Source organism: Caloenas nicobarica, chromosome 27, assembly GCF_036013445.1.
Source record: "Caloenas nicobarica isolate bCalNic1 chromosome 27, bCalNic1.hap1, whole genome shotgun sequence".
Taxonomy (NCBI): domain Eukaryota; kingdom Metazoa; phylum Chordata; class Aves; order Columbiformes; family Columbidae; genus Caloenas; species Caloenas nicobarica.
This window is the reverse complement of record NC_088271.1, coordinates 2814034-2826576: the sequence shown is the minus strand read 5'-3', so window position 1 is coordinate 2826576 and position 12543 is coordinate 2814034. Positions and strand designations below refer to the sequence as shown.

The 12543-nt window shown below is 42.5% G+C and overlaps 1 protein-coding gene across 7 annotated transcripts in view; it reads left to right on the top strand.

Moving 5' to 3' along the window:
- The window catches only part of CRTC1 (CREB regulated transcription coactivator 1), a 41780-nt gene that overhangs the window by 14922 nt on the left and 14315 nt on the right, over nucleotides 1–12543 (top strand). For 4 of the 7 annotated variants that reach the window (XM_065652353.1, XM_065652352.1, XM_065652349.1 and 1 more), the window contains exons 2-9: nucleotides 3034–3150; nucleotides 4345–4392; nucleotides 7207–7344; nucleotides 8135–8196; nucleotides 8654–8748; nucleotides 9752–9837; nucleotides 10231–10274; nucleotides 10511–10731. In XM_065652353.1, coding sequence (XP_065508425.1) covers nucleotides 3034–3150; nucleotides 4345–4392; nucleotides 7207–7344; nucleotides 8135–8196; nucleotides 8654–8748; nucleotides 9752–9837; nucleotides 10231–10274; nucleotides 10511–10731 — 811 coding nt within the window. The remainder of the gene's footprint in view (nucleotides 1–3033; nucleotides 3151–4344; nucleotides 4393–7206; nucleotides 7345–8134; nucleotides 8197–8653; nucleotides 8749–9751; nucleotides 9838–10230; nucleotides 10275–10510; nucleotides 10732–12543) is intronic. The other 3 variants (XM_065652351.1, XM_065652347.1, XM_065652346.1) reach the window with 2 other exon arrangements.

Here is a 12543-nt window from a genome sequence, read left to right as displayed (position 1 = left end):
AGTTATTGTGTTAGTCTAATATTTTTGATTTCTAACTAATGTTTTGTGTGTCCAGCTCCATTAACCAAAGTAAGATCATGTCACGCTACTCAACTGTTAGCTGAGTTAAGAATGTAATTGCTTGCAAATTCTTAATTACTCCATGAAAGGGTAATGATTCCTTTCCTGTTTGCTGCCTCACAGATTGTTACTCTTGCACCTTTGCAGCAATTTATTGGTTTTAGAATAATTTCATATCTGGGGAACCAACAGTTTGTCAACCTTTTATGTGGGGAACCTTTTCCAGCTGTTCTAGAAAACTGCTTATGTGGAAGTATTTGATGTTTAACAATTAAATTGGATTTTAACTTAAAATCTTCATTTTTTTTCTTTAAGTAGCCTAAGAGAAATGCTGGTGGAGGGAAAATCACAGACCCAGTTAGGATCTGTCATTTGGGGAACATTTCTTCTGGGCAAGAACACCAGGCAGAAATTAAATGGTTTAACAAGCAAAAGCTTTTTCTTTACCAAACGCTTTCTCAGGAAAGAACTGGAATATTTGGCAATATTTTCAACTGTCAAGGAGCTATTATCTTGGCCACATAATACGGACATGGAAAAGCTGTAAAGTAGAGTCACTGAGTTCTCGTGGTTCAAGAAATTAATATATCTGGTGAGCACTAAGTAATTCGTTATCGTACTTCGCTATCTAAATTCGTATAGAAAGAAAGTTGCCACTAATTGAATCTAACCCCAGGAGGTGAAGCTGGAGTTGTCATGAGGCTTGTTAACATTTTAAGAGTAAGCTGGATTTTTCTGTTAAGAAAAGGCTTTTTTTTTTTCTTTCTTTCAAAATAAAACCCCACAGTCCCCTTCTCCAAACCCAATCCCCAAACCTAAAACTGTGCAATAGTCTTAATTCACCTCACCAGGTAATCTTACAGAAAAAGGGGGAAACGTTCATTTGAGTCACAACTGTGTTTCACTTTCAGAGCCGCGTTCCTTTGTGCACAGGTTCCCTTCGTAAGACTTGCGACTCCCGCGTTATCTCAACGCACGACAGTGAAAATCACAGGGGTTTTTTTTGCCGATCCTCTTTGAAAGACCGGAGCTGATTTTGCTTGAGATCGCCCGTTGGAATGACGGTCAGATCTGACGTCGCAGCATTTAAAAATGCTTTTTTAACAGCTAAAAAGCCGGAGATTGGAGGCGCTCAGCAAACTGGCCTGTTCTGCTTACGCTTGATCTCCCCAGATTGCAAGTGGCAGTTGTTGACGGTCTCCTATAAACCACGGAGTCTGGGGGCCGCTCGCTCTTAAAAGGCTGGAGAGAGGAACAACTACAGCTCTACACGCTGGTGCGGTGATATATGATGGCAATAATGAGCAATCAGTTTTCTTATTTTTGGCACGCATCTCCAAAAGTGTTTATCGAAGGTAGGGTTACTGAAATTAATGACACTGCAAAGCCATTTAACCAGCTCGTTTTTGAGAAGCGCTGGAGTTCTCCATCTCTTTGTGTTTCCTCATTTCTACATTTAACTGCAGCGGAAAGACAAATGATCGTGACCTCCCTGTTACATTGGGCTTTGGGGTAGGTACATAGGGCGGAAGGCCAAAACATTAAAAAAAACATAAAGCAACACCCCCCCACCTCCCTGGGTGCCTTATAGTAGGTTCTTTAGAAGAAACCAACACCTGTTGAAACAGTTACTCCAATGTTTGGCACAAATCCCAAGCAAGCCTTTTTTTAACAACAAAAACATATGTAGGGGCCAGGCGAAAAGCACAGCGAGTTCTGATATTGTGCTTTTAGTGCTCGGAGGTAGCGGGGCTGTGACTCATTAAATGATTCTCTAATTTCATGTATCGCTTCGAGAGCGCCGGGTTGTAATTGTGTGTCAGCAGATGGCGAAAGAGAAACGGGAGGGACTTTTTCCTGCTTTTTAGGTGGGATCTTTTTGAACCGTTCGATACGGCACGCTGTAAATGTTTTATAAGTCTTTGGGCTGAGGGGATTTTTCTGCCCTTTGGTTAAGGAAAAAAAAAAAACCATCAGCCACTTTGTGACTGGTATCCTGACGAACAGTTGAGGCTTTTGAGAGTGCCCGTTCCACAGAGCATCTTGTAAACTTTGGATTAATTCAGTCCCTCAGGTAAAGCATAAAGATTTTGACTGTATATTTGGAAATTGGTGGCTTCTAGGGGAGATTCTGTGAATAAAGAGTATTTGAGTTGCTTCCCTCGGGATAGTTTTAAAGTTGGAAGAATGCATGCACTGTTTTCCTCGGGGTGGTCTCATTTTCTCCTCTGTTTGGGGACTTTTTTAATATACGTACACCCCTAAGTGTCGGCATGATGCAATCAGCCCAGTCCCTTTTCTCTCGCTCCTTGGTGCAGTGTGATATCGTCACCATCAACGCGGCTCAGCATCCCCGCTCCTGGTGTCACTGGTTGATCAGAGCACCCGCCATCGATCACCCTCTCGACCCAGAACACATAAATGTCCAGTTTTGGAGATGCTGCGTTTTCTAGTACTTTTGCAAACTCTTCAAAATTCCGGTGTCTCAAGGCAAAGGCTTTGGGATCCGTTTGAATGAAACTAAAGCGGGTTTGTTGATGTACACACTGCGGTACCTTAGCAACCAACCTGCAGCCAGTCCAAGAGCTGAACGTTTAGTCTTTAAACAATTCTTTGCTACCGATCTAGGAATGTTCTTGCATTTCAGAGTGCAAAGCAGCCACTTGACATGTAATGAGGAACGACACACATTGTAAAGTCTGTACTTCACCGTTTGGGGAGAGGGAGCTTATGGAAGCTCATTTCTTTGCTACGTTAATTGTAGTTTCTTGAGCCCTTGGAAGATGCATTCGGGGGAGCAGGCTTGTTGTCTGTGGACTTTGAGTAAAAAAGCTTTTCCCGTTGCAAGAACCAAGAACACTTATCTATGGTATCCATTCTCGGTGACAACGGACTTGGTGTCCGGTTGAGTTAGTTAAAACAGCTGAAAAATAAATGAGTTGCCCTTACAATTTCTTCCTCCTTTTCTTGTAGTTACAGCTGCAGAAAACCCAATATTTGCAACTGGGCCAGAGCCGCGGGCAGTACTACGGCGGGTCACTGCCAAATGTCAACCAGATTGGAAACAGTGCCATGGATCTGCCCTTCCAGGTGGGTTTCACTGGGTATTTCGTGCTTTTTGGTCATTAATGCTGTGCCTGGATGATATTTTTTCTTCACAGGAGATCATGAAATAGCTGCTGGTTCAGAACATAGCACTGTGGCCTCAGCAGATCACCCTGGTTTAAAAATTGTTGCTTTTTTTGGGAATAGAACATAGTTGTGTATGGGATTATTCTTGTATATATCTAGTGTTAGATATTAGTCCTTGTGTCCCGTCGTGTTGCTTTTGTGTCAAGAATACGCAGAGGTGACACAGGTTCTTTGTCAGTGAATACTCGTGGTGGTTTGGACAGAAGGTGTTGTACGGTGTGCAGGATTAGGTGATGGATACTTGTGACACTCCTGATTTCTGTAGTTCGTTGATTTAGGGTGCTCAAAATAATTAAAATTTCTGCATTAATTCTCCTTTCTTGAATAGTAACATTTACATTTTATCTCACAAGGATGTGGTAAGAATTAAATTCTGCAATTTGTGGTTTTCTGCTGAAGGCTGGCCTAAGAAATACAGAGAAACTCTTGATGGCGTCCTCTTAACTAGGCATTTTGAAATATGTGTAGACACCTGAGTTTGTGGAGGTTAAAAGCTTGAGTCTTGTGCAAGAGGAGAAGCAAATGTCTATTTTAATCTGGGTGCCTTCAGGGAATACAGTGCAGAGGTTTGTAATGTTACAAAGTCCTTACTATTACTCCACAAGCATCTGGTCTCGTCAAGATTTTGTCTTTAGTTTCTTGTTAAGGAGGTTCATAGTTACTGTTCTTTTTGAGGAACAGTATTTCAGTATTTTTGTGCTTGATGACCATTACTGATGGTTATGACACAGACTCTTTTAGTCTTGAAACTCTTAAGAGAGTCCTTGAAAGTGAGTATTCAAAAATTTATGAATGACTAGAGGAAGATACGGCAACAAGTTGTCCTTAAACTCCAGGTTTTTATATATTTTTTGACACACACACACAATTCCAAAGTCGATGCTGTTACAGATAACAAACGGTGACAAGCAACACAATTAAAACCACATGTTTGTATCAGTGATGAGCGCTTTCCAGGTTTTCCAGTTTGAAGCTGACATATGATGACATTGCTGTAAGATATTTGTTGGATGTGCTGATGAGCTGCAGCCTGTCCGGGCGTTTCTGCTGAGAGCAGGAGTGTCTGAGAATGTTGGTTCTTTGCATTTACAGCACAACGGAGCTCTGGCAGAAACCTTTGGAGCAGTTCCTGTCTCTTTGGTAAACAAGCATTTAGGTTTGTGCAAATACGTATTTAGGACTGGCGTGCAGTTTGCCCAGGTAGATACGTATTTCAGCACATGTTGCACTTTTTCTGGTATGCACAGTATTTATTTGATTCACCGGCCCAGCTCTGGAGGAGTTCTGGTCTGTCACATAAATACAGGTTTTGCCATGCATCCCAGTTTGGAACATGCATCATAATTCCTGTCCAGACTCCCCGGACTTGCTATGGTCTGTCGTGTGATTACGTATGATTTACGGGGGATTAATCTGATGCAGGCGGCGGTTCATTTGGCACTGTCTTGGCCTGTGATTTAAGCCATCTCTGAGCATGTGCACTTGGCCTGCATGTTCAACTCCAGCTGCAAAGGCAGAATTATTCCCAAATGCTGCTTGTCTCCAGGAGGCACCAAGATCTGACCTGGCAGTAGGTACCGCTCCTCGCTTTCCCCTCATCCACCTTGCTCGTTTTTATTTCCTAAGTCAACGCCTTGATAAATCTTAAAGGGACACTGTTGCTGTAGAGCACTGAGCTTTTTCCTTCCTGTCTGTATTTTGCTGCTTTTTTTTTTTAATGTTCTGTGGAGTTTTGGTTCTGATCTCAAATCCTGGAATGTTTTTTCGGATGCTCAGATCTGTTGCGGGTTTTTTTTTTTGTGTTGTTGTTTTTTTAAATCAGAGTCTTTTACTGTAGTTAAATATCTGCAAGGATGGGGATTTTAGTTGCCTGGTGTTTGGTCCAGAGCAACTTTCCTGGGATGGTTGCGGAGAGGAGCCAGAGCCGTTCGAGGTGATACCTGTTTTTTCAAGTGTTTGGATTATTTTCTGATTTCCGTCAGCGAGTTAGGGATTCACTTGGGATCTTTGTTCCTGGAAAGCCAGTGAACAACACTGACCACAAACTCCTCGCTCTGTAAATTGTAGCCCTGTGAAGGAGCATGGTCTGTGTTTCCTTGTGCCACTGTTGCACTCAAATAACATTTTTGTTGCGTTTTTACGTGGAAGTTATGCCAAAAAAAGGGAAAACTTAAGAAATGACTATTTTTGCGTTCAACTTTTTGTCTGTATACTAATATGCACTGGCTTCCTTTTAAATTCCAGGTGAGGTCTGCGTTCTGTGTCCATCAGACTGGCTTCTTTTTTAGTACCATTGCGGCTGAGACCACAGTTGCTTCTCCTGTTGGCCTTCCAAGCATGCATGTATTTGCAAATTTTGCCACCTCTTGGGGTAGAATTGCTGTAACAACAGTACAAAAAAAAAAGAGTTTGAGGCCTTTTGTTATTGTTTTGGAATGGAAAATATTCCCAGTTCTGTGTGGTGCCTGGTTGGGTGGAACTAGATTTTTGTTTAGTGTTTGCAGCAGAGATTAAACCGATGTGTTTTAATTACGATTACTTGAAATTGAGATGCTATGACTTGTGGTTTCCGAGTCTTCACACGAGAAATTCACACTTACTAAGGAACTGAAGCAAAACACTGATCTTAATGGCTGAGTGCAGTAAAAAGTCACCGTGCTCTTGCTTGTCCCTTGTTGACTTAAGCAATATTCTGCTGCATATAAAGTGCTGGCCCTGAAACGAGAAAATAAACACCACTTTGCATCCATTTCTATTAACATAGGTTGTGTGCGGAGAGAGAGAGGAGACTAATATTTGAAAAGAGTTTAGAATAGTAGAAAGACTCTTTAAAGAGTTATTACAAAGAAAGCATTTAAAAATAAGTGTAAAACTTTTTAGAAATAGTCATTTAAGCGACCAAAGCTGGGCACTTTAAAAAAAGAAAAGAAAAAGATGAATGTGGAAGCCAGATGGTTTCCTGGCTTGGCAGACAGGACAGCGCATTTGCCACGTGCAGCAGCACCTGAATGGAGGAGGAAATTTTGGATTTCCAAACAGATGGTGTTGAGGGACTCAGCAAAGCTGTTCACATTGGCAAGGACTGCAAGACTGTAGCTTTTTTTTTTCTTTTTCCTCCCCCCAGAGACCCATATATTGCTGTTAAAGTATGAGCAGGGGTTGACCATTCGGTGCTTCCTTCCCCCAGTCTGTAGATATGCGCTGAGATGGGCTTTTGAAAATGTTGGGCAAGTTTTCCAGTTTACCCTGGGAATTTATTTCCCCTGTCTTTTCTCTGCCATCCTCATTCTCTGAAATCACTTGCTGACAAGTAAACGCTTTCAAGATATCGGCACCGATGAGATTCAAGGTGGAATCAGCCCACCTGGGTTCAGCGCGCAACCCGAATCACTTAAAAAATATTGGCTGCCGTAACTTTTTCTGGACAGAGGAGGAAGGAAACTGCTTTTCTTTTAGTTCTATCAGTGTCCCCTTAAAATAACGCTGCTGAGAGGAGGGGTGAACGGCAGACTGGAGGGAGCGTGGCGGTGAATGTTGGGCTCACTGTGCATCCTCCTCCCGCATCTCCTGCCCTCGGAGCTGAAGCTCTGGTTGCTCAGCATGTTCCTCTGGATGCATGCTGCATGCTGCACCGGGGAATGGCAGCAGCCCGCGGCTGGAGGCTCCCAGCCACGCTCACGGGTGGAATTTGAGAGATATAGAGGTTGGAGAGCAGCGCCGATGTACGAGAGGGCAGGTCTAGCATGGTCTGCCTCCGTTTGTCTCTAATCTCCGTCTGAAGAGACAGCCTTGGGAATTGCTTTCTGTGGCTACAGCGAAAATGTTGCCGGAGGAAGAATTTATGTGGTTACGCTTGTCCATGTCCTTATATACAATACATACCATCTGAATAGGTTCTGGGCAGACTGCTTGTGCTTTTGTCTTTGTGCTTATGACTTCACGTGTCTCTCTCAGACTCCTTTTCAGTCATCGGGGCTGGACACAAGCAGAACGACTCGGCATCACGGGCTGGTGGACAGAGTGTATCGCGACAGAAACCGTCTCGGCTCCCCGCATCGGCGCCCTCTCTCTGTGGATAAACATGGAAGACAAATATCCTTTGGTTCGTGAGCTGGCAGCGAACATCAACCTTTTGAACAATATCACCTTTTTCAGTTTTTCTAGCTCCCTTCTCCCTCCCCTGCTCTCCCATCAGTGGAGTTCCTTCCCATCTCCGCACAGTTCGTGTCATCGGCTTTTTCTGAACTGTGATCTAGTCTATAAATACCTACTATTTTGTAAAGTAAGCATTTACCTTTCTCTGTTTCCTCAGCTCTAAGTGGGGATAATGATCCACATGAAGCTGAGGGGGTTTGAGATCCCTTGATGGAAAAGGCAAAGCAGTCTTGGTGGAACTGAGTTTCTCTTCAGAACTGAGTAAATCCAACCCAGAATAATTCTTCGCTCTTTGTGCATTTTATTACAAGTTGATTCATCAGTTTAGCGTTTGCCAAGCGCTATTTCTTGCCATTTTGTGAAAATGAATTGGCTTATTATTTCTGACTGGCTTAAAATGTGTCGCAGTCAGACTTGATGGGGCGAAAGGGGACGTGTGAGTGGGAGAGCGGGGAGACGACAGCTTCTCAGGGAGGAGTTGATGCTCAGAAAGGGAGAAGGAGGATTGTTGTCCTGTTGCTCAAACATCACAACAATCCAGGTGATATTTTTTGGTCTGAGTGTCCTTTTAAAGTCAGTATGTTCCCCACAGGGGTTATGCTGCATTTCTTGTGTGAGCTTCGTGGTTCTGACAGGGTAATTTGAATTATTCCTTAGAAAAGGATTTCAAATAGGACTTCTGCTTAATTGAGCAAGTGGTGTTCTTGCCCTTAACTGCCAGCATCACGTGGACAGCTGTCCGTACGGCACTGTGTACCTGTCGCCTCCATCAGACACGAGCTGGAGAAGGTGAGCAGCACGGTCATGTGTGGATTTGCACTGTGTTCTCTGATCCTACAACACCTGCATTATGTTTTTTCTTTTATTTTCCCTCCCTATGAAATAGGGATGCTTTCTTTTCAAAAACTGGTATAACCAAAGTATGTATAAGCAGCTTTCAACTCAAAAATGGCATTATTTGATCATGCCTAATCTTAAAAAAGTGTATAAAATTATTTTCTAACTACAGCAACCAATTTATCCTGTATTCCTCTCAATCCCATTTTGAAACATTTGCTTCTTCAAACTTGTTCTGCGAACTGATTGTTTCACAAGGAAACTGTGCCAGGTGTATGCCATATCCAGATTTTGTTTTTTTAATGCAGAGTATTTAGGTTTTCCTGAGTTGGTTACGTTTGTCTGAGATTAAACATTTGTTTCTTTAGAGAAACTGGCGATAAAAATGTTGGGTTTGCCTTTCTTTCAGGACAAATTCCGATTCTGCCCTGCACCAGAGTACTATGACTCCAGCTCAACAAGAATCCTTTTCAGGAGGGTCACAGGACATGCAGCAGAAAAGAGGTAAACAGAAAAAAAACCCCCAAAACCACGAAAAACATTTGTAACATTCGAAGCATCGCACTTCAGCTTATATCACATGAATTGGCGTTTATCTGTTTCTGTGAATACATGTGTGCATAACACTTTCTAGATTGAGTGGAATTGGAACAAAGTGCCACATTTATTCTTCTGGGTACTGAAATCCAGACAACATTATCCAAAGCTGATAGAACATTTTCCGTAAAGACAATACTCTCGGGTAACGTTTCTGCTGAGAAGCTGCAGCTCCGCACCAACAATTCTGGTGCCCTCTGCTGGCCCTTGTTCTGCTGTCAGTTTGAAAAATACGTTAAAAGCTCCTAAATCTGTGTAGAGAAATTTAATCCCTGAACAACCAGCCAGAGGCAAGTGAACACGCAGCGCTCGGATACATCGGTCCTGTACTGCAGCTCTTCCATATACTTCTAGAGCTGTAAAACATTAAATAATGATCATCTTAAACAATATTGCATACATATGGGTTTATAATCATTGCTGTGAAAGGCTTCTGTTGATAGATCTCTGCCTGGGCTTGCTTTTGATGTTTCTTTGTCACTTATGATGAAACAGTTGATTGCTTTGAACAAACGATATGGTTGGAATATGGAGCAGTATCAGTTTTATAGCGTTTCTCTGTCCCAGGGGAGATGATGTGGATTTTTCCCCACTAATGGGTGGCCAACCGGACAATTCCAGCGGTCGCAGGTGTACATCACTTGTGCAAAATGCAAAAGATTGGAAGAACTAGGGCCCGATAGACATTCTTCCACTTAGAGCTAAGCAGACTAAATTGGAAGCCAAAATTTTTTTAAGTATTATCTGGGAATTGTTTTTGAATTTCGATCTTGTAACAGTAGACTGCCACTGTTTCATGTTCATTATTAATAAGTTACTTAAGTTTTCAAATGGTTAAACTTCCAGTCTGAAAATGTCTTACTGAGAAGCTTAATATTACGATCTGATTCCTTCTGTTCTCATTTTTTAGTTTTATTACTGACTGTCCCTGGGATGGAGGAGAGCACCTCTGAGGCAGACAAAACCCTCTCCAAGCAAGGATGGGACACTAAAAAGGTAGGAATCTCATGTTGCAAAGTGGAGTGATTTTATTTTCTAAACATATTTAGGTAAATTAGTGCTCTAAATACTGTCAACCAAAACAAACTACTTGCAGAGATTAGAGATTAAATGCTATATTTAGCAACAAATCACTAAACATTAGATCAGAAAGGCGCTTTATATGTATGTGTGCATGCATGTTGGATTTAAACTCTTTAAATTTGAGCGTTGCTGGGCCAATAATGCAAAAAAGGTGACAGGTATCTTCTAAGAGCTTCACAGAGCTCTTGTGTAGAAGAATAGAAATACTTCTGTACAAATAGATTAGATGAGACTAATTGAAATCTATCTTAAACATGAATCTCTAACACTATCTTTGCCTTGAAAAACACCTTCCTTTTCTTTCAGACTGGGTCATCAAGACCTAAATCATGTGAAGTTCCAGGAATCAAGTAAGTTTTGAGCAATTTCATTTTTAAAGAGCATTGAGATCTTTAAGAAAGAATGTTGTATATTGACTATCCTCTTGCTTGTGAGTTTTCCGATTGCTTTATCAGAAGTACTATATATAAGTCTATAGAGGGCACTTTCCTTTTTCAAAAAGGTTTTATAAAGACCTATTCAGGCTGAAATTTTAATTGAGATGTATCCTTTTTTTTTTTTTTTTTTCTTTTTTCCTCTCATTTAGCATCTTCCCATCGGCCGACCAGGAAAACACTACGACGCTGATTCCTGCCACGCATAACACGGGCGGCTCACTGCCCGACCTGACCAACATCCACTTCCCCTCCCCGCTCCCCACCCCGCTGGACCCCGAGGAATCCACCTTCCCAGCCCTGAGCAGCTCCAACAGCACCGGGAATCTCGCTGCCAACCTCACCCACCTGGGACTCGGCACCGCCACTCAGGGTAAGACAGAACCCGGGCTCGTTTGTGCAGATTGGCCGTAATATGGCACTTGTCTCCAATTAAGATGCATTATTGAATTTGTCTGAGAGGTAATTGCACTTCACTCTCGATTGGCGTTTCCTTGTAAACAAGTTTTATCAAGCCGTTTCTGTATGAAAACGTGAGCAAGCTGTATTTAGTTATATGACTTACAAATCGTCTTTCGTTTTTCTCATCTTGGTGCCCAAATCTGCTTTTTTCCCCTTTGTTTATTTGTTTTAAAAATAAACCAAAACAAACGAACAAACACAAACCTCAAACAAAAAAACCACACAAACTTTCTTTGCCATGCTGGCAATATTCATGCTCATCACCTGATAGTTTCAGGGTTAAATTTAACTTCATAGGTAAGTAGCCTAAACTGGTGATTGTTATTTTTTCAATAATTTCTCTGGGTCAGTCAGTTGATTCCTAGAACAGCAATAAGGTCCTGTATCTAAAAATACAAGTATATTTCCTGTGTTAGGAAGAATTCCCTTACCCACTTAAAAATCCTTTCCTATACTGGGAAAAGGAAATAATTCTCATCAGGTTAATGTAGTGTCCTGACTGAGCAGTTGTATTTAAGAATGAAGCAAGAAGACACTTTAACCATTTGAGTACAGAGCAGGTCAGCAGCTTTCAGCAGCCTTTAACAAATTGTCTGGTCTCAAAAGAGACTGTACAAAGTTTTGGAGAAATGACTTGGGCTGCCACTCGAGTAGAACTGAGCGAGTTTGTGCAAAGAGAGCAATTTTGCGTAGAAAAAGAAACTACTTGCACAGACTTAGGCCAGATTGGGTCGCTACATTTTTTGCTGTACTCATAATTAGCAAAGTAAGTGATGTAAAACCAAACTGGTAAGTATATAATTGCTTTGAAAACATTTCCTGATCTATCAAAGACATAGCAAACTAAAAAGATACACTCATTGCTGATTTTCCTGCTTCTCTTTGGAGACTGTCCCGTAGTTTAACCATTGGCATAGTCAGTGTTTGGTGCTTTTTGAACTGATTTTTCCCAACCCTTCCCCACCTCTCTTTAGCTTCTGGCTCTTTAGCAGAAAACGGAAATGCTTTGGAACCTTTTGCAGGAGCTCCGCGCGTTGCGCAGACACACCCCAAGAAAAGGTGGAGAAACAAACACCTGGCGGGTCACAAAAGAACCGCCGGTGATTTCGCAGCACGCGTTTGTGCGTTCGAGTTTGTCGCTTCGTTGCCATGTTCCGCGAGACACTGCTGGTTTTGAAAACGTCGCGGAGGAGGCCGGGCAGCCTTCGGAATCTGCGCCGTTTCGGCCGGTTTGCCTGCTGGCTCCTTGGCAGCCCGGCCTTCCTGGCTCGCTGGCAGTTTGCCTGGGAGCCCTGAGCGTTTGCCAAGTGCCGAGGAGCTCGCGGACTCCTGTGAATTCCTCCTTTCTGGCAGCTCGAGAAGAACAGCTCGCTGGCTACGTTGTCCTGAAATCACTTCCCAGGGTGTCTCGGTTCCTCTAGGGTGAGGCAGAAAATAAGGAGAGGTTTCAAAACTTGCAGGTTTTTGTCTTGAATTGTTTATCGCTGCCCCCTGCCAGGTCATGGCTCTTCGGAGTGTGAAGGATATTTCCTGCCTTCCTGCGCACTGGTATGCCGTTAAAAATGGAGCACTTCCTGTGCGACCAGTTTTTCTTCTGTGTTTTCTATTAAACACCTAGTTTGCTTTTCTAAGATCGCAAGTGCCCTTCTGATTAATCTCGTTATATGATCTGTTACCTTTTTCCTGAAGTTTGAGCCCTTGCAAACAGAGCAGAACGTGCTTC